Below are 21,083 nucleotides of genomic sequence, written 5' to 3'. Positions count from 1 at the left end.
AGGGGTAGAGAATAAGGTGGTACACAGGTGCCAAGGTGACAAAGGGCCAAGCAGATCTGTGAGCCGAAGCACTTAGAATCACCTGTAAGACACTCCCTGGGTCCCTCTTTGAAGCTCCCTCAGTTAAACGTAAGCTACCCTTCTCTTTGTAGCACTATTTACATTGAGAGATAAGGATTGAGACAGGTGAAAAGGCTGAGCATCCATTTTAACAATATTCTTTTGATCTTCTTCAGTGGGGAAACCAAACTATGAACTACAAGCCTGGATGGTATCCATTTCCTGGCCCATTGCCTCTCAGGCCTCACCATCTGCCCGTCCATTGCCCCTTTGCTCCCATTGCTCCACTCCTGCCATTCTGGCCTCCTGATCTTCCTTCAACCCAGTGGGCATACTCTAGCCCCAGGGCCTTTGCACTGGCTGTTTCTCTGCCTTCATGCTCTATGCCCTGACAGTCATATGGCTGGCTCCACTTCCTTCAGGACTTTGCTGAACAGTAGTTACCTTTTCACTGGGGCACCCTAGATAAACATCTTATCTCCCCCTTCCTTGTACTTTTCCCTCTGCCCAGCAGTAACTGTCATATAATAACTTACTTATTTATCTTGTTTATTATCTGTCTTCCCTACCAAAATAAAAATTCCAGGAAGGAAGGGACTTGGGTGTCACTTAACAGCACTTGGCATATAGTAACTGTTTGATAAATCCCTGAGTGAATAAATGATAAGAATAACTAGACAGCACTAATAAGCTAATAGGATGTCTCAAAGAGATCAGTGTATTCCGTACAACACAAAACTTATTAAAGTCTGTAGAGGACCTACCTGCAAGGTCAGCACCACCCAGGAAAGAGTCCAAGTGCCACCTGAGGCTACTCACCTGTACAGAATGACTGCCGGCTCGGTGACAGGGACCGGGTTGCATTCCCAAGTTGGGTGAAGATGTCCACCATGTATACCGACCCAGGTATTAAGTCAGTGATGGTGGCATTGGTGACACCCATGTCCGTGATGAGTTCTCTTGCATTGCTGGAACTTCCATCCTTCTTAATAAAAAGGTGGTAGGTGTACATATCAGAATCTTCATCAAAGTTGTGCCACACTAAGGTTGCTGCTGTGGTGTTGGTACTTATTTCAATGTTGGATACAATGCTGGGCCCTTCATTTCAACAACAACAACAAAAAAAGGCATGGATTAGCCCTGAATTCCATGACTATTTTATTTACTTCCTCTAAAAAACAGGCTGACCCCTTTGGGACAGAATAAATAAAGCTAACATTTGCTGACTCAAACAACAGAAGTCTTCTTCCCAAAAAGACCTTCAGAAAATAATCATACAGATTAAATCTCAGAAAAAAAATCCTTTTTTACTGCTTTTAATTATCTGAAATATATTTTCCAAATATAATTTCCTATCTGTTTTGGAAGTCGGATTAAGGAAAGAGAAAAATATACTAAAAAGATAACACACACTACCATGTCTACCATATAAGTTAGATCAAACATTAGCAAGACACCTGAAGTACCTGAGTGGCTCAGTGGGTTAAGCCTCTGCCTTTGGTTCAGGTTATGATCTCAGGGTCCTGGGATCAAGGCCCGCATCGGGCTCTCTGCTCAGCAGGGAGCCTGCTTCCTCTTCCCCCCTCCTTCTCTGCCTGCCTCTCTGCCTACTTGTGATCTCCCTCTCTGTGTCAAATAAATAAATAAAATCCTTAAAAAAAATAAATAAATTTTTAAAAAGACACCTTCCTTACTGCTCCGCATGTGAGCAGTATCTTCTAATGGAAGCATGACAAGCATGACAAGGTGACCCTCCTCTAGTCTGTACTCCCAAGGAATGAATGAAACAGTTATGTCATCCATGCTTATCAGATCACTTTCTGCTTCTAAAAACAATTCCAGGTTCACATGGCTCAGTAGTAACACTGAGAACAGCAAAATCTCTGCTGTTTTCTGATGTTTTCCACTTAAGCAGCTTCCTATTCTAGCGGGAACCCAGAAACACAGTGATCCCTTCCCCACTGTTTAGCCAACGCTTACGTCCCACCCTCCGGGAGAGAGTCGGGGAGAACAGTCCTTGACCAGGCATCCTAAGAGACTTACTTGTGTACTGTGCAGTGAAGTCGGACTTCCCCACGATGTGGTCCACTTCTGGAAAGATCGTGATGTTATATAAGGTGCCTGGAACCAAGTCCTTGAGAGTGATCGCTTTGTGAGAGCTGTATGTCCTGTTAGAGCCGTACTTGGACTGTATGTCCAGGTAGTAGGTATAGTCAGAAACATTATCTGTATTCTGCCACTCCAACTCCATTTCGGTTGTGGTGACACTGAGCACACGGATGTCAAAGACCACACTGGGGTCTGGTTGGAAGGAAGGAAGAGAAGAAGAAGTCTGTCAAGGACCATTATAATGCTCATCTTGATTTCAAAATGTCAAGAGAACTGTTCTTTTGCCATCGAAGCCTCAAATGAGTTCACAAAAGGTAAATTCCAAAACAAGGGAGAAACACACACACTCATTTCTTTCAGGAATTTTGGCTCTTCCATAGCACAGATGAATGTGCCAATTCATCTGCCAGTTCTCTGGTCTTTTCTTTTTGCCCTAAAAATGCCTCCCAGTTGGGGGTCTTCTGGAGTGGAAATCAAGTTTGGTTTCCTGATCTGAGTGCTGATCACCAGATGGGTTCAGTGTGTGAAAATTCATCAAACCACGCACTTAGGCTGTGTGTGTTTTTCGGGATGTATCCTGTATCTTGATAAATAGGCTTTTATTTTTTAATCATTTCCTCAAAAGAAAACATCTTCCTGTAAGAGAACAGCTGAAATGCAGAGTGGACATTCACTAGGTTGGGGGGAATTTGAGGACGGGGTGAAGGGAAAACACATACACACAGTCCAGCCTCGGAGCTGGGCTCAGAAGAGAAGTGTCCCTCGGGACCCCGCTCTGCCCACCTCGCCTCTACACACCGAACCAGATATAATATGAATGCACAGATCAAGGCCCAGAAATAAGGACATAAGCAGAGCGTCTCTTCTGCCCTTGCTTTCAGCACACTTCTCTCTTCACCTGGGAACCGAGGTCACCTCTAATGAGAGGAACTGAGTGGAGGAAGGGACAGAAGAGGGAAAGAAATATTTTCACTGTAAAACATTTGGGGGGGTATCATTATTTTGTACCACCTGCATGCACTCCCTTCCAAAAAAAAAATTTTTTTTTTAGATTTTATTTATTTATTTGAGAGAGAGTAAGAGCAAGAACACAAGCAGGAGGAGCAGCAGAGGGAGAGGGAGAAGTAGGCTCCCCAGTGAGCAGAGAGCCTGCCGTGGGGCTTGATCCCAGGATCCCGGGACCATGACCTGAGCTGAAGGCAGGCACTTAACTGACGGAGCCATCCAGGCACCCCCCCCAAAATTTATTTTTTTAAGTGTGTTCTCCTTAAAGGGAGGTAGCTTTGAGAGGCTTCTTTCCCTACCACCAAATTCCCGATGTCAAAGAGATGCCACAGAGACCATAAAAGAAAACCATTATCTATGAAGATAAAAGAATCTATAAATAATCTAAATATCCCATAAAAAGAGAAGGGCTTTGTAAACTGTGCCCTGGCTACCAAATGAAACATTCTGCAGCCACTAAAAACATGAAGACCATTAAAAAAAAAAAAAGTTCACCCACAAAATACAGTGATTTGTATAATAATCACATGTAAACAAAACCTGTGACCGTGGACACAGATGTGAAAACCACGCAGCTGCGTTAGAAGAGTGGAGTTATTCTTAATTCCTTTCCTTTTGATGGTGGTAAAATACACATGATATTTATTATTTTAACCATTTGTAAATGTACAACTCAGTGGCATTAAACACACTCACAATGTTGTGTCACCAGCATCACCACTATACCCAGAACATTCCATCACCACCAGCACACACGCTGTTCCCATGAAACAGCAACTCTTCTCTCCTGGTAACTTCTAATCTAGTTTTGTCTCTATGAACTTGCCTATTCCAAGAACCTCTTGGAAATGGAAACATATAATATTTGTCCTTCTGTGTCTGGCTTCTTTCATGTAGCGTAATGTTCCAGAGGTTTTTCTACATTGTAGAAGGTACCAGGATTTCATCCTCTTTATGGATGAATAATATTCTATTGTGTGGATATACCATATTTTGTCTATCCACTGCTCTGCTGATGGACACGTGGTTACTTCTGCCTCTTAGCTATTGTGAATCATGCTACTACAAACCCCAGTGTCCAGGTAACTCAGTCCCATATGGACATATATGATTGGAATTGCTGGATCAGATGGTATTTGTTTCCCTTCTCCAAATTGCCTGTAATGCCATTATACTGATTTTAATAATAAGTTGTTCAATAATAGAATGGCAATCCCCTAAGAGACTAACGCCTTGTTAGAACTCTTCTTGATTTCCATTCATGAGACTCAATGACAGGCTACAGTACAGGACATGCCTTCTCCTCAACCAGCAGTCCTAAATGGCTTTGCGGCCGCACCATATCAAAGTGCTTGTCCGCACTCTCACGAAAACCTCACTCTTCAAAGCCAGACAGAGGCCAGCGCCCTACCTTGTCACTCTGGGCCAGTTATGAAGCTCACAGAACTCCCATTCCCTACACTGGAAAATAGGTTAACAGTACCTACTTCATGAAGTTGTGATAAAAAATTTTAAATAAAGGATGAGAGCCCAGCACTCTGCAGACCCCCAATATGTTTAATTATTGTTCCATTAAGTTCTGGTTCTTGGCAAGTCAAGCAATACCCAGGGTCCCCCACCATAGTGATCCTCATCACTAGCAACATCCTCAAAAGAAGAAAAGAAATACATGTTGACATTAAGGCCCCATCTCAACAGTTTAATCTAAAATTCAGAGTTGAAAAGGAATTACTACCTTTCATCTGAGGAATGCACGGTAGCAGTTCCTTATTTTGGAAACAGATCTTCCAAGTAATTAGCAATGTCTTAACCCAACCGAGTTGAAGAAACCCACACAAGGAAAATCTCAAAAGCCCAACTGATTTCATGTGTAGCTAAGGGAATTAGTCTCATTTCTTTATTCTTCCCCTCTCCATAAAAGTTTTCAATTCTCCTACAATCAAAGATCAAAGAATAGTGTGTTTTTCAAACTTCCTAAAAAAAGTCATTTCAAATTTTAAAAACAACAGAAATGAGCATTAAGTTGTTTTCATGAGATACTTTCATCAATATCATTTAGCCTTAAAGAACAATGTTGTTCATGAAAGACTGTAAATAATCTGCTTGTCCAATGAAAGAGGAATACTTAAGTAATTTACAATATATCCAGATCAGTGGTTCTCAGACTTTTGAATCTCAGGACCCTTTACCTTCTTAAAAGAGAATTTTTTTTTAAAGATTTTATTTATTTATTTGACAGAGAGAGATCACAAGCAGGCAGAGAGGCAGGCAGAGAGAGAGAGAAGGAAGCAGGCTCCTGGCTGAGCAGAGAGCCCGATGCAGGGCTCGATCCCAGGACCCCGTGATCATGACCCGAGCCGAAGGCAGCGGCTTAACCCACTGAGCCACCCAGGCGCCCCAAGAGAATTTTTTAAAAGAGAATTTTTATTTATATAGGCTATATTTATATTTACAGTATTAGAAATTTTTAAAACGAGGGAATTTCTAAAACATAATACACAAGCCTAAATTCCATTAGCCATCAGAGTGATGATGTCATCCCTTGTCATATAGCATCTGGAAAACTTCAATGTACACTCATTATGAGAGAATAAAAGTGAAAAAGCCAAATATCACTTTAGCAGCATTATGATAATAATAATACCTTGTCAACCTCTTGAAAGAACCTAGGGAATTCTCAGGGATCCCTGGATCACACTTTGAATACCAATGATCTATCCCAGGGATCAACCAAGTTTTTCTCTAAGGGCCACAGAACAAATATTTTAAGCTTTATGGGTCATATATTTTCTGTTGCAACTACTCATTTCTAGCACAAAAGAAGTCATAGACATATGTAAATATATAAGCATGGTTGTGTTCCAATAAAACTTTGTTTATAAAAACAGGCAGTGGGCCAGATTTGGCCCATAGGCCATTATTATCTGTTGACCTTTCATTTAGACAATGGAATGCCAGGCAGGTATTAAAACTACCCTGTAGAAATATTTATATTGAAGGGGGAAAATTTCCATAATAAGCTAATAAGTGGAAAAAGGCAGATTATAAAACCACGTAAATAGGATGACTTCAATGTTTGTAAAAGAAAAAATATACTATACACACACACACACACACCTGTCTATATCTTAAAATTGTAAAATCATAAAAGTTATCAGTAATTATTTCATACACCAAAAACACTCCAAAAATTATCAGTGATTATTTCTGGTTGATAGTTTACTATGTGATTTTCTTCTTTTTGCTCGTGTGTGTATTTTATACAATGAATATGCATTACTATCATTATACATTTTTTAAAGATTCTTCTTAGATAAAAAGAAAAGCAATATTTGGAAAACTTGGATGTTACAAATTGCACTGATTTCCTTTAAGGAACTGTTCTACAGAAAACACAGTCTATTTGCTTACCAGTGCTATTGCAGACTCTCTGGGGATCCCCTTCAGTCTCATTTGGTCCTCTCGGAAATATGTCAAAAACATACATAGTTCCAGGGGATAAGCCACCAATGACAATACTTTGGTGAGTGGTGGTGTTCTCCTGAGATTCTCCAGTTCCATTCTTTGTGGTAATTATCTTAAAGAAATCCGAGTCATTGCTGCTCCAAGCTAAGCCAATTGCTCTCGTGCTGACACTCGTCACTCGAAAGTCAGAAACCGGACCAGGGGCTGAGGGAAGAAAGTAAACAACTAGATTAAGAACCTATTTCTCCAGAAGACAAGAGTGACTGAACGTCACACAAATATTTCTACTGAGATTAAATGCACACTTGGGACACCTGACCTGTCTTTTTCTCTTCTCATCTACAACCCAAGCCCCTCAGAAACTGGTATTTCTGGCCACTGAGAAAACACTTGATTACAAGAACACAGAAACTGCTTTTGGGTTGTACGAAGTCATTCACCGGAAATAAATGAACCTCTGTTTAGGGACATGCAACAGAGTTGACTGCTAAAACCAATTCCCTACCCTGCTTTTTCCTTAGTCATGCAGCCCTAGATTTTTAGCCCTGTACATAGCCATCAGAAATAAAGACTACATTTCCCAGCCTCCCTTGCTGCTAGATGAGCCATGTGGCTAAGTTCTAGCCAATGGGATGTGAGCAGAAATACTGTCGGACTTCTAGGACGATATCATGAAAGCCTGGAGCAGTATCTTCTGCTCCTCCCCCTCCTTATAGCTGGAATGTAGACACAATGGCTAGAGCTCAAGCTGCTTAGCTCTAGAACCAACACTGTGGCTGCTGATCCCAGACTACAGCTCAGAACATACATTCCTGGAGCTGCTGTGACAAGCTGGACCCTTAGGGTGGGAATCATTCCTGGGTCCCAGCCTAAAGCCGGCTCCCCAGCTGTTATGACTTGAATTGTGTGTCTCCCTCAAAATTCCTGTGTTGAAGTCCCAACCCTCTGTACCTCAGAATGTGAGGTACATTTGGAGAAAGGGTCTTTAACAAGGTAATTAAAGTAAAATGAGGTCATCAGCTGGAGTCCTTATAAGAAGAGGAGATTAGGACACAGATATGCATGGACCAAAAGACAACCATGTGAAGACACAAGGAGAAGCAGTCATCTACAAGCCAAGGAGAGTGGCCTCAGAGAAAATCCCGCACGCAACACCTTGTTCTCAGTCTTCTTACCTCCAGAACTGCGAAAAATAAATTTCTCTTGTTGAAGCTCCCCAGTCTTGGGTATTTGGTCATGGCAGCCCTAGAAAAATAATATACCAACCCTCCAAATAATTCTATTAGCCCTCATTTCCCAGGATTAAATTCCTTTCGGCTTAAAAAAGCCTCATAGCTTGTGTTTCCTGCAATGGAGCCCTGGCTAGCACTCCACCATCCCCTCCTGCTGGGCACTGGGCTTCTTTTATGATGACAAAGAAATAGACTTTTATTTTGTTTAAGCCATGCAAACTCGGGGAGTTTTTTATTACTCCCAGCTAAACATAATCCTAACTAATAAAGGGATTAAACAGTAAAAAATGTAAAATATGGAAAAGTGAAAGTAAATTCCCATTTACCCCAAAAAGCCAGTCCAGAAGACACTTGTAAAAATGCCTAAGGTGTGGGGGTACCTGTATGGTTCAGCCAGTTAAGAGTCGATAAATCCGACTCTTGATTTTGGCTCAGGTCTTGATCTCAGGACTGTGGGTTTGAACCCCGCCTTGGACTCCACACTGGGCATAGAGCCTACTTAAGATCCTTCCTCTCCTTCTCCCTCTGCTCCTTCCTTCCACTCTCCCCTAACCTCACCCCCTCTCTAAAAAAAAAACAAAAAACAACAACAACAAAAAAAAAAAACCTCCTAAGATATGCTTCCTAGGAAACAACAGACACCCAAGTGAAGCACTCTGTGAAACAAGCCCTGGATCCAGAGCCAGGCACGGGTTTTTGTTCTGCACTTGCTACCTAACTCTGTGGCCTTGGGCAAATCATGCAGCTGCGCTGGGCTGCAGCTTTCTCACCTCTAACACAGGGATCCTAAAGCCCTGGACATGGTACAATACTGATACTATTGTACTATATACTGCTGGTACACCATTATTGTTTTCTTTTAAATACTGGACCTCCTTCAGAACAGAAAACTTTTTATTTGCTGTTTATCATCTTATCTTTAAGGCAGAGTTAAGTAAAAAAGGATAAGCTGTATCTGTCCCCTGCTTCACGATAATGTCAGTACCCGGAAGACAAAGGGACGTGAGTATGCAGGTTCTTTTTGTCTCCATGCATCCATGTGCCTCCACCGCTCTAGAATGGTCATGACAAACCCAGCTGGAGTCTAATCCCACCTCTGCCACTTACCAGGTGTGATACCTGCCTACAGCATCTCTCTCAGCCGTGGCTTTCTTGTCCGTAAAATAAGGCTAATGCCAACCATGTCAAAGATTTGTGAACATCCCCTGAGAGCTCAAGGAAAGCACGCTGCACAACGCTCAGCACATGGGGAGGGTTCGTCAATGGTCGCCAGTACTACAGCGCACATCCTGAAGGAGGTAAGAGGCCCCGTGGACTCCCACACTGAGCCCTGCTCTCCTTGAGGGCAGGAAAGCAGATAGCAGGCAGGCAAGAAAGTTTAGCAAAGCAATGAGTGAACTCACGGGTGTACACTTGGAGGAAACCCGACACGCCTTCAGAACCGTTTTGAAGGAAAGGGCGCACGGTGATGTTGTACAGGGTACTTGACTTGAGTGAAGGGATGTTGACCCAAGTCTCACTGGTGTTGAGGGTGAAGGAATCCGTTGCCCCAGCAACCTGGATCTCGTAGGTATAGACAGAGGATGCCTCATCATCGTTGATTTTCCAGGTCAGGGTCATGTTGGTCACACTGATGTTCACAACTTCAATGTCAAAAACTTTACTGGCCACTGTGAAGACACAAGAGAAGTTAACAGTAACCAGAATGGCCAAGCCAGAGAGAGAAACCCCCATCGGGGCATGCCAGCTAATGTAAGAAGGGCTCTCAGCGACTGTGCCTTCCTCTCCCTCACCAGGTACCCACAGCCACAACACAACGTCTGCAGGGGCCCCAGCAAATGTCAGGCGTCATCGGCGTCATCATCGTCATCAGTGAAAAACAACCTAGCCAACTGCAACGGCACAGTCCATCTTTGTTTCTTCTTGGGAGTTTACTCTTAGAGCTAAGACAGCCCCTCAAACAAGAACACGGACTCTACTCAGGCCTGCGCCCGTGCCGGGCTGACCCAGAAACCCCCTCAAGCAGCTATCCCTCCAGAATGAACTCTACAGGATCAGTTAAAGATCACACGCTTCAGCAGGAGGCGGGCCCAGGTTCCAAGGTTAGTTCTGCATTATCAGCCGGATAGATCTTAGGAAAATCACTTGAGCTCAGTTTCCTCATCTGTCAAAGTGGGATAACACTCCTAACCTCAAGAAGAGATAACACAGAGCTCACTCCACACTCGCAATCCATCCTCCATCCTTCTACGGCCTGCTTTGTGTCCCGGGAGGCTGCCTCCTCCACCCTGCATCCCTGGGATTGCGGGGGGTGGGGGCGGCAGGGAGGCCCTGCCTGATGGCCTGGGATCGGGTTCCACCTGCCAACCTGGTAAGAGATAACTTCCTACCATGACTAGTCTCAGGGGTCTTGGCAATGCTCTGATGATTTCCTGAACTCCATCCCACCTAACTAGTCACTAGAAAAATGCCCGGTATGATACATGTATATGTGTGCGTACTTATACGTACGTATGTATGTGTCTACATATATACATACCCACACACATACCACAAAGAGAGGGTGAAGGTTACTATAATTCTTATTTATCAAATGCTAGGACAGTTTGACACAAACCATGTGTGTGTTCATTTGACCGAGAGCCTAAAGCACAATCACTAACACTTTAATTCTGCTCAAACCACTTTAAAAGCAGGGAACCCAAGACCCACACTAATCCACAAAACTCCTTTTGGCAAATCAGGCAAAAGGTCATCGGGTAGATCCAGCTCTGGAGTACAGTGCTTGGCAAGGGGCCCATTCACCCTCTTGCACAAGCATCTTGCGTGTCGGACAGCTCTACCACTGTCAAAGGCACCCCCAGTGGGTCCATTCCTCCCCCTCCTCCAACCTGACCCCCACTCCAGACACCAAGCCCTCCCACCTGCCGACCTGCTGGGTCCCTGAGGGTCCCTGGAAGCCAAGCCGCCTTTCCTACAGGTATATCCTCCCCTCTCCACCCACACAGTAGCATCCCCAGTAGAAGAAAGGAGGGCACGAGTGGACCCTCCTTCAAGGCAGATACCAGGAAAAGCAAGAATTCTTTACAGACACCACCCGTCATAGGTGCCCTGCCAGGAACAAGGCCTGTGCAAGGAACATGGCCAGGCCAGTCACTGCCCCTGAGTGCTCTGCAGCATGACTCTGAGAGAGACACCCAACTCTTAAGCTCCTGATCACATCTTTCTAGGAAGGAAATCAACCCCTGTGGAATTACCAGGGGCCTGGAGCCGTCACCGACTCCCTGTGCCTCTCTACCTCCATACCTCCGTATTGGCGACCTGTACCTTCACCCACGATGTTGCCTCAACGGACATGTCTTCCTCCCTCTCTCTGTTCATCCAAATGCTATTCTCTCTTCAAAGCAAGTTCAAATCCTGCCTGTGGCAGAGGCCTTCCCTTGGGATTTGATGTGAGAATCGTGCTCCACCTTCCGACGTCCAGAGCCCTCAGTGGACAGCTGCCGTGGGCAGCTGGTTGCCTCTGCAGCACCCAGTGCCCTCTTCCCAACAGCATCCCAACCCCCCTTGATAGGAGGAAGTGCCTGTTGGCCATGTAAAAGCTGGGGGACAGAACTCGCTTCCCCAACACAGTCACCCAGAAAGCAGGAATGGGATACCCTCTCCATCGTGGGACTTTGCTCCTGGTACAGTGTGATCCAGCGTTCCCGAGTTTCCTGGATCCTAGTCTTATCTTCTGCCCTGTGTCCCCCAGCCCCCACCCCATCCCTCCATCCTATGGGTCTCTGGCAGCCTTTGAGAACAGGTATATTTTTGGATCAGGTAACCAGAGTTAGTTCATGTCGCCTCGGCCTGGTCCCCAAGGGTGACGCTTCTTGCGGAATTTATTCCCAAGCCCACGGGGCCTGACACATGCCTCTCAGTGCACGTGCATCTCCCTCAGCTCCCCGTCTATACCCAAATGCCGTCAGGGAGGAACCACGCATTTCTTTGCTCCCCCATCAGCACCAAACCAAAACACCCCCAAACACTGGTGAGTGTGCAGAGCAGAAGCACCACGGGAACTCTAGGTAGGACGTCACGACGTGAATGTCAACGAGCTTCAGCAGGGAGGTCAGTATGCATGCCAAGTCTGGGCCAGAAAAATAAAAACTCGTTTTCTCATTCGATGGAGAAAATCTTTAGCCAACAATGACAACACGAACACCTATTAATAAGAGAAAACTAGGACACGACTTTGTCCCCCAGGTTCATGTGCAAAGGCACAAAAGAAAGACACGAGGTGGCACCTGGCGTCTGCACATAGTAGCAGCTCCCGACACGCTTTCCGGAGCTGGAAGAAGGCGGCGTCTTGGCTGCAGAGGGAAGAGGAAACTCACTGCAACTGCTCTGTCCAAAACCTCTTCCAGAAAACGCCCTCTGACAACCGAACTGCTGGTGAGGCAAGAGAGAACTGCAAACCGGAATCACAGAGGACAAAACTTGGGGCCAGAACACTCTGGCTGAAGACATTCCACAAAATTCAACGTACCCGTCCTGAAAGTTATGTTTTGGGGCTGCCCTTCTCTACCCCCGGCTGCTTGAGGATACACGGTGGCCTTGTACTGCGTGTTGGGCTCCAGCCCGAAGAGCCACACTTCCGTGTCTCTGGTCAGAGGATGGTGAGAAGACGGGTCTGTGGAACTGAGGGTGTACCCATACACCTGGGCAGTGGGCGTCCTGGGCGGCGGGAAGGCGCCCTCTGTGTTGCTGGCATCTGTTTCAAACACAGAAGTCAAATACACTCACTGCGACAGAAGCCCAGCCCTGTCCCCCTGCAGCACCTCCCCGACCCGAGGCCACCTCAAACTCTGCCCTTCCTTCCCTTGAGAGAGAGAGACATCCTCCTACAAAGGCCCCAATCTCAGGCAGGCATTTTATTTTCTACTTTTATCCCAGGTACCACCAGACAACTGTGCTTCTCCTTCCAACCTGACTGTTTGCAGCTCTTCCCCTTTTCTCAGGACATCATCTCCCACCCAGCTCCAAACGTGGTCCTCCAGGGACAGCCACGGGACGCAAACCCGGAGAGTCAGAGCCCACTCTAGAAATATCTCCTCTTCTGATAGGGGGTGACACGGGGTACCTATGGGGAATCATGTCTCCCAGAGCTGTGTGACCGGAGCCACTCTGAGAATGAGGTTGCTAAAGAAGGAAACAGGAAGAGGAATTGGGAGTCCCCCCGTCTCTTTCTTCAAGGCCTTGCTGCCCACCGTGGGAAAACAGACGCAAGCCAGTAAGTTCCTCTTCCAGCCCAAGCTACTTGAAGTCTGGCTCCTGTCACTCGCAGTCAAGACTCCTAACACCCACTGTGCAGTCCTGTTTCCTTCAGTGTAAAACGGGGATTAAGTATGTGTTCTCAATCCACAGGGTCACTTCTGAAAACGCTTAAAATCTGCAAATGGCTACACCATTGGCAATGCAGACGATGTCTGCTAGATTTGCCTGCTAAGCGTCCCTGTCCTCAATGGGCATGGCAAGTGCCTCTGATGGCCCTGCTCATGTAAACACATCTGTTGTTCATTCGATGGAAAGCTGAAAGAGCTCGTGGAGCCAGCTCCTTTCCGGGATGCCAGACTCAAAAACTTTCAACCCCCATTACCATTCTGAGCCCCAGCGATCTGACCTATAAAATAAGAACATCTCCCTACCTTCTTCATATAAATGTAGGGTCAAACTAAAATGTGGAGGAAAGCCCTCAATAGAAATGTAAGAACAACACTTCTTAGCAGTCATGGAAAATCAAATCCAGAAAGGCAGATGAGAAGCACACACTTTGGTAACTCACCTAAGTCACTGCCTGTGACCGAGGGCTTTCTCTGTTCATTTGGTTCTGCAAGTGTCAGGGTGACATTGTGTGGAGTCCCTGGTTTCAGGCCCAATATATTGGCCACTAAGTCTTGAGTCAACTCCTTAGAACTTCCAGCACCTTCAAGGAGCAGCCGGTAGGTAGAAGTACCATTGCCAGTCTCCCAGGTAAGAGCAGCCTTTGTCACCCCCACGAAGGAATCTTGAAGACGAGAGACTGGACTGGGCTCTATTTGAAAAACACACAGTGGACATTGATGGAACAATGGGCAGTCACCTTTCATTAGTAATGACGGGGCCACTGAGGTTCTCACTAACAATACTTTCTTGATACCAGAGTCCGGGGCAAATCTGTCATTTCACAGCAGGAAAAAGTAGATATAGCATGATGAAAAGGGAAAAGAAGCATACAGCCACAGCCCAGGATTTTTAGGATCTGTAGTATTCCCCTCCACAGTTCACTTCAACGGCGGTGTGACACTCTGAAATTGTCCTCGAAATTGACAAACAGCAGCATTGAATCATATTTGTTTAGGGCATGGGGACAAGGCAGGAAACAAAGTGATTGTTTACTACTTCTAAAGGTCTCGATTCAAGATAACAACAAAAATAATGCCATCTCAGGGCATTATTTTTTCGACTTTCGACGAAGGAACTCATTCCTGTGTTCCAACCCAAAAGTGTTTTGGAAGATTTCCGATCCATCACCCCACTGTTCTGTCCATCACCTGATTTGGCTTGCTGTAACATACACCAGCCATTTCGGTCAACGTGACCTCCACTCCCTTCATTCTGGAGATGGCAAGGTAGACACACTGAGAGGTGGACGGACTGACTGGCTCAGGGGCACACATCACGGGTGGAATCAGGGAAATCAGAACCCAAGGCTCCGGCGCTGAGTCCGTGAGGTCCGCGGAGTGCTGCGGGTACAGCAAACCCTGCCTGAGGTCTGCAGGGGGGGCACCGGAGGCCACGATGGGCTCTGAAGTGAGCTAATCCGCTGTGATTCTACCCTTCACGCCAAACACGCTCAAAGATTCCTAAATGGGGTCACTCCTGTGTCCTTTCTCTTTTGAAAAGAAATGGAACAGCCATCAAGTAGCCAGAGGAAGGACTCTGGGTAAGGGGTCCCAGCTTTTACGCACTATTGTGCTCTAAGCCCGGGCTCCCTCGGTGCCCGCCGCTTCCTGCTCAATAACCAAGCCCTCAGACGATACCTCCGTATTACAACGCCTCGGCATTACAGTTTGTCACTGTGGCCCTCAGGGTTACTACGAGGCCAGGATAATGTATTAAGAACAACTAAGCACATAGTACATGCTCAGCAAATAGTAGCTGATGAACGAAGCCCTGTCCCTGGGACTTTCAGACAGAGTGAGGACACTCAGCCCCTGGGCTGGCTCTTTCTTGCCACCGCTCGACCTCCTCTTTCCTAGGGCCACCGGTGCTGTGTTCCCTTGTCCCCATCACCATTGCTGAATTCCGTCATCTTCCTCCTCCTCCTCCATGCTCTTCCTCTTCTGCCTCCCTCTCCTCCTGCTCTTCTCTCTTTCATAATATAAACCTCTATTATACAGCTTTTTGCCCCTAAAACTCTGCTCTGAAGAGTTCCGAGAGTTTTTCTGAAGGTATCTGTAATACCCCATCCCTGTAGCTCCCCCTGGTCCCAGTTCTTTTTATTTATTGGGCTTCTGGGCAAGATTTCATTATTTAAAGAAATTGTTTCCTGACCTAAAAAAAAAAAAAAAAAAAAACCCTGCTGAAAACCACTGGTTTTGTTCGCCTGTTCCATTTGAAGGAGACACTGTGCTAGGCAGGTGGTCTCTTCAAGCCGCGGGCTCCACGAGGTCAAGCTTCCATGGCCCTCACCAGCCAAAGAGATCCCATCCCCAGGTCAGAAAACCAACAGAGGATCTCATTTTTAAGTTTTTGGTTCTTCTCAGCTTTAAAAGAGCTTCTCATCTCTTTTTTTATAGTTTTGGTTCTTTTCAGCTTAAAAAGAGAGAGAGAGCTAAATTGGCAGCTGTAACACGTGGCTCAGGATACTGACATCTAAGCTAAATAAAACTCTAAACCTTCCCAAGTGTCACAGGGCCATTATGTCATCTGAAACACACACTCCTCTATAAAGTATACCCAACGTAGGCCCAGCAAAAACTCCTCAGAACACAAACACAGCATCAACTCTCCTGCAGAGCTTTAAGCTTCTTTTAAAGAAGCCTACTAATCACTGGACCCATTACAACACATGGCTAATGAGGTCTCTGCCCCCAAGCCTTAGCAGAAAATATTGCCAATAACAGCAAAGGATTTTTAAAACAGAACAGCTGGAATTACTTAAAACTTCCCAAAACACCGAGGACCCTAATACCGAATGAGCCAGTCACCTGAACTCCTGGGCTTAAAACAATAGAGAATCTTTTTTCTCTTCCACCGTTAGCAAAAACCAATCTCTCCCCAAAAGGCAAACTGAATGGACAAGGCTCAAGGACACAGGATGAAAAGGAACGGTTCACCATCATTCCTGGAGGCTCATCTTACCTGTGTCATTTATGGCCACGGAATCTCTTGACGTCCCGGCGACTGTTTCTGAAGGGACAAAGGACGTGTTCGAAGTTGTTGGATTGAAGCCTGTGGTGCCATTCCGTATTGGATCTTCAGCCCGGGTGTTCCACTCATTCTCCACCTTGCTCTTTTCTGTATGCGTGTACCCAGAAACAGTGCCATTCACGTCTGCCCATGTTGTGGTCATACTGGTTGTATTGATGGAAAAAGCTTCAATGTCAAACACAAACATGGGTTCTACTTAAATAACATTTCCCAAAGGACAGAAAAAATTATATTTAAAAAAGAAATGTAAGCCTGGCTGGCTCAGTCTGCCTTTGGCTCAGGTCATGATCTTAGGGTCCTGGGATTGAGCCCCACATCAGGCTCCCCATTCAGTGGGGAGTCTGCTTTTCCCTCTCCCTTTGCTCCTCCCTGTCCCACTCATGCTTGCCCTCTCTCTCTCTCAAGTAAATAAAATCTTTAAAAATAAAAAAGAAACCTAAGAGCCAGGACTGCTCTGTATGTCTATTTTTCAGAAGTGAATTGTACAATGACAGAAGTTTATTTCCCTTTCTTTGCCTCCTGGACTTTCCTCCAGCAAACTAATTTTAGATACATATACATATATGCATGCTTGTGTGTTAGTAAGGCAGAAGGCTTTAAAACGAAGACAAAAATGACAGAAATCAGCAATGTTGGCTGTGACTTGAGTATGGATTAAATCTATCTAGAGGCTGATATAAAGAAAGACCTAAGAGGCAAAAGGAGTCTCTCTTGTCATTCTTAGAAAATACTGCCCATGAAGAGGTCTTACAAGATGCAGAAGCTAACTCTTTGGCCAAACCCTGATATTACGAGGAAGCTCTGCCATTTTCGGACACTAAGACGGCATGAGACAGGATGGCATGAAGGGAAAGGAGCTGGTCTTTGAATTCACCCCTGGATGTGAGGACCTTCTCTGCCCCTTAGCAGTGTGACCTGGAATGAGTCCCTAAGAACCCCTCATCCTCAAATTCCTCTGCTGTCAGCTCTAACACACTATTTTAAACATGGACTATTTTTAAGGCACGTGATATGGTAACCAAGGTCGCTGGATTTGGACATTTATAAAATAGGAGTGCAGAGTTCCACCCTGCTGGTCGTCAGCATGTGATTTTACTCAAAGTCCTGGGAGAACATTCTCATTATTTCATCACTGTGGTTCACAGACTTTTTAGCTTGTGTTTCATTTTTCTTTCCTGTGTCCAAGGCTTCAGCTGTGATCTGGTAACAGTTACATCTACAGCCACCGAAATGCATGTTACTTAATAAGGCACCAGGAAACTTTTCAGTGATAAATGTGACTGATTTGAGTAGCCAGAAACAGTGGTCATGCAAGCTAACAAAACATTATCTCCCACTGTATACTAGCGCTAGAACAGGATTTTATTATGATATTTAAAAGGAATCATAGGTCCCTCATCTCCCCTTCTTCTGTTTTAAAATGCTACCTCTATGCACAGAAGTTCTCTTCTTTGGCACCAAAGATTCAAGCCTCTACAAGGTACCTACCAGCCTATTTACCAAACTGATTAACAAGCAAGAAAAAGCAACTGCAGAGCTCTTCCCATTGTTTGTACAGACTTTGCATAATCACTATTATTAACTGAGATTGGCTTTATTAAAAGGTTTCAGCAAGATCTGCCCCCTTTGTGTGGCACTGGAAGAACATTCTAATTATTTTATCTCCATGGTTCACAGACTTTGGGATTTTACCAATGGGGGTGTGGAGGGGAAGTTCCCAAATTTTGAGGACAGATAAAAGCTACCAATTTTTATTTATTCTAAAAGGTACATTTTTAAAAACTACCAAATACTATTATTTTTATAGAAACAAATTATGACCTAAAAAATTAGTGAGGACATAATCCCAGAATAAATGTTGCTATCAATTAAATACACTTAGCTTCACTTAAAACTTACTATCATAGCCTTATTTTACTCATTTTACTCTAGACCAGGGAGCACTTCAATGGACCAGCACTGTTAGCAGCTGGGACTCAGTCCTCCACATAGAAGCAAAATATACAGGAGTCTACTTCTAATTTTCCAAAGCTTACACAAACTCTGTACATCAGTTTAAAAATAATGGAGCAGGGGTGCCTGGGTGGCTCAGTGGATTAAAGCCTCTGACTTTGGTTCAGGTCATGATCCCAGGGACTTGGGATTGAGTCCCGTATTGGGCTCTCTGCTCAGTGGGGAGCCTGCTTCCCCCCCCCCCCGCCTACTTGTGATTTCTGCCTGTCTAATAAATAAATAAAATCTTTAAAAAAAAAATAATGGAGCAGCGTAGCAAAAAAAAAAATACTTATGGGATAGCAGCATACAAAGTAAATATAAATCATACTGCGTTGTGAAAAGTAAGTGTTTTTAAAAATCACCCATGGATGTAGGCTTGCAGAAAAGAAAAACCACAGAAAATATAAAATTTTTTGTCAAAGTTGCTCAACTGATTGAATTCTTTCTTTCACTTGCTGTTGCCACACTCACCCCAATTCTAAAGAAAAACTGGAAACTAAGACTGAACAAATAAGCATTTTCTGTGATTTTCGTATTGCTGTAAATGCTGCTGTGTCCATCAGGGGGCGGTAGCGAACAATACAAGAGAAGAGAGGGAAGTGGTACTTACAGTCACCTGCGCACACCATCTGTAACAGAAAAAAAACGGAAGTCAGTGCATTCATTCAGCCACGGAAAATGCAAATCAGGAATAAAGCAGTTGAGAATTTAATAATGGAGCTGGGGTGTTAACGAGTACATTAAAAAAAAAAAAAAAAGGCCCCCTGGCAGAGATTAGGATGCCAGGACACTGAATACGGGAACTCGGTGAAACCAGAGGTCGCTTACAAACAATGGATTAGCTCGGCTGTGTGGAGGCTGACCCAACCAGTGTTCTTCCCCACAGATACATCCAACACTGGAGCAGCTCCCCAGGGCAGCACTCCCTCCTGCCACCGCAGAAGGACATAGAAGAGGCAGAAGGACATAGAAGCAAGATCAAGATTCTCTAGGGCGGGGGGGGAGGGGTGGGGGAAGCAGGACCATGGCACCCTTTCCCCCAGCCATGTTCAGGTTGCAAGTACAGAATGTAAAGCCAGGTGCGCACAAGACGGTAATCAACGGAGTTCGGGATTTTTGTTGTGCAACAATCCAGCTTCTTCCTTCTACCAGTAGGTGGCAGTAATCTTTCTTTTTTTTTTTTTTTTTCCAATTATATGGCCTGCAACTTTGGGAAGCGTGAACGTCCAAAACAGAGCAACCTTTTTGCTTTGTTTTATTTCGTTTTACTAAATCTGGCAACCCTATCAATTTGGTCATGGGAAATCGCTCACAGCATGTAAATCCTTCTAGTCATCACGGTCTTTCACGTGGAATGGAAGACCTTTTTTCCAACGCCTTCTGCTTTCCAAAAGAGGGCGTCAAGGAACTTCACCTGCCTGCGTGGTGGGTTTCTATTTAAGACATCTTTATGATTATATTTAACCTGTAATTGTGCTTTGGCTAAATGTCTAACAGTACTTGTAACTGTTTAATATTCAATAAAAACATTTTTAAAGTAGAAAAAAAAAAAGATTATTTATTTAGTTAAGTGTCTCAATCTGCCATCTTTAGATCCCTAGAGGTCCTCAAAGATATTCATTGTGAGCCATAAATTATTCCCCCATACTTTAAAAACCTAAAATAATTTGAGGTTGTACATTCTACTGTCTAGAATACACATTTTTGGGTAACAGGATTTTTCAAAGTATGGCCCTCATGAAGAGGAAAATAATCAAGAGGGATTCTAGTGGGGAAAAAATGTCCTCCAGCCACCCATCACACTTAGAATATAATCATGATCTCATCATGCCCTTTGAAATGTTCCTGAAGCTGGTTCTCTCTTATAGCCTTTACATATTGATTCCTTTCTCCAAAAACACTCTGCCCCAGACCTTCCAATGTCATGGCCTAAAAGGCCACCTCTTCGGGGAGTCCTTCTCCAATCAACCAGAGAAACCTAGCATCCCTGGCTCTTTTCTCCTCTGCATTCACCTCAATTGTCATCAGCCTCCTTCAACTACAACGCATGAACAGAAACCTCATCTGCATCCATCCCTAGAATGGTGCATACAGTAGGCACTCTAACAATGACACTGAAGAAAGGAATGACCCTCTTGTTTTATAAAGGAAGTAATTCCTAAGGCGCAGAGGAGGAAGAAGATTTGCCCAAGGTCCTATACAGCAAGGCCAAGGCCAAGGCTGGTCAGGTCCAGAAACCTGAGTACCCCCCACTCAATCCAAAGGAAACATCTCTGTGCTTACCAAATGGAGACACTGAAGACAACATTCATTCTCATCTCGGAGGTTAGACCAACGGACAGAAAGGTCTACTCACCAGCCTGTCTCCCAAGGGCCCAGGCACCAGTTCCCAAAGGAATCTGAGGGTTCCTCCTCATTCTTCACTCCCTACAAGTCTCAGGGCCCACGTCCTGTTTATTCTCCTTTCCTACCTGTTGATTCCTCCTTTCCTACACACACACACACATTTTCCATTCCCACCCCCCCAACTCTATCCTCAAGCCTGCACACCTTCAGCCCATCTTCCTGCTTCCAGCCCCTGCCGCCCGCCTATGCCAGGCTTCTCTCCTGTGTCTGATGGACCACAGGAGAGAGAAAGACGAAGACCAGGTTGCCAAGCAAGTTAGTATGTGGCAGCAAACCCCCGCCCCTTTTTCTCCCCAGCAGTCAGAAAACATAAACTACCCAAGCTCATTACTCTACACTGGCCCGTCCTAGCCC

At 44.9% G+C, this 21,083-nt stretch overlaps 1 protein-coding gene across 1 annotated transcript in view; it reads right to left on the bottom strand.

Annotated features, from left to right (window-relative positions):
* The window catches only part of PTPRJ (protein tyrosine phosphatase receptor type J), a 50,545-nt gene extending 31,593 nt beyond the window's left edge, over positions 1-18,952 (bottom strand). Inside the window, exons 1-8 of the mRNA XM_044259312.1 lie at positions 18,934-18,952; positions 16,260-16,493; positions 13,699-13,947; positions 12,403-12,627; positions 9,275-9,541; positions 6,586-6,843; positions 2,104-2,361; positions 880-1,158 (exon numbers count right to left, since the gene is read on the bottom strand). Coding sequence (XP_044115247.1) covers positions 880-1,158; positions 2,104-2,361; positions 6,586-6,843; positions 9,275-9,541; positions 12,403-12,627; positions 13,699-13,947; positions 16,260-16,493; positions 18,934-18,952 — 1,789 coding nt within the window. The remainder of the gene's footprint in view (positions 1-879; positions 1,159-2,103; positions 2,362-6,585; positions 6,844-9,274; positions 9,542-12,402; positions 12,628-13,698; positions 13,948-16,259; positions 16,494-18,933) is intronic.
* Between the last annotated feature and the right edge of the window lie 2,131 nt (positions 18,953-21,083).

This window comes from Neovison vison, chromosome 7 (genome assembly GCF_020171115.1).
Source record: "Neovison vison isolate M4711 chromosome 7, ASM_NN_V1, whole genome shotgun sequence".
Classification (NCBI taxonomy): domain Eukaryota; kingdom Metazoa; phylum Chordata; class Mammalia; order Carnivora; family Mustelidae; genus Neogale; species Neogale vison.
The sequence above is the reverse complement of the archived record's forward strand: the minus strand, read 5'-3'. Positions and strand labels throughout refer to the sequence as shown.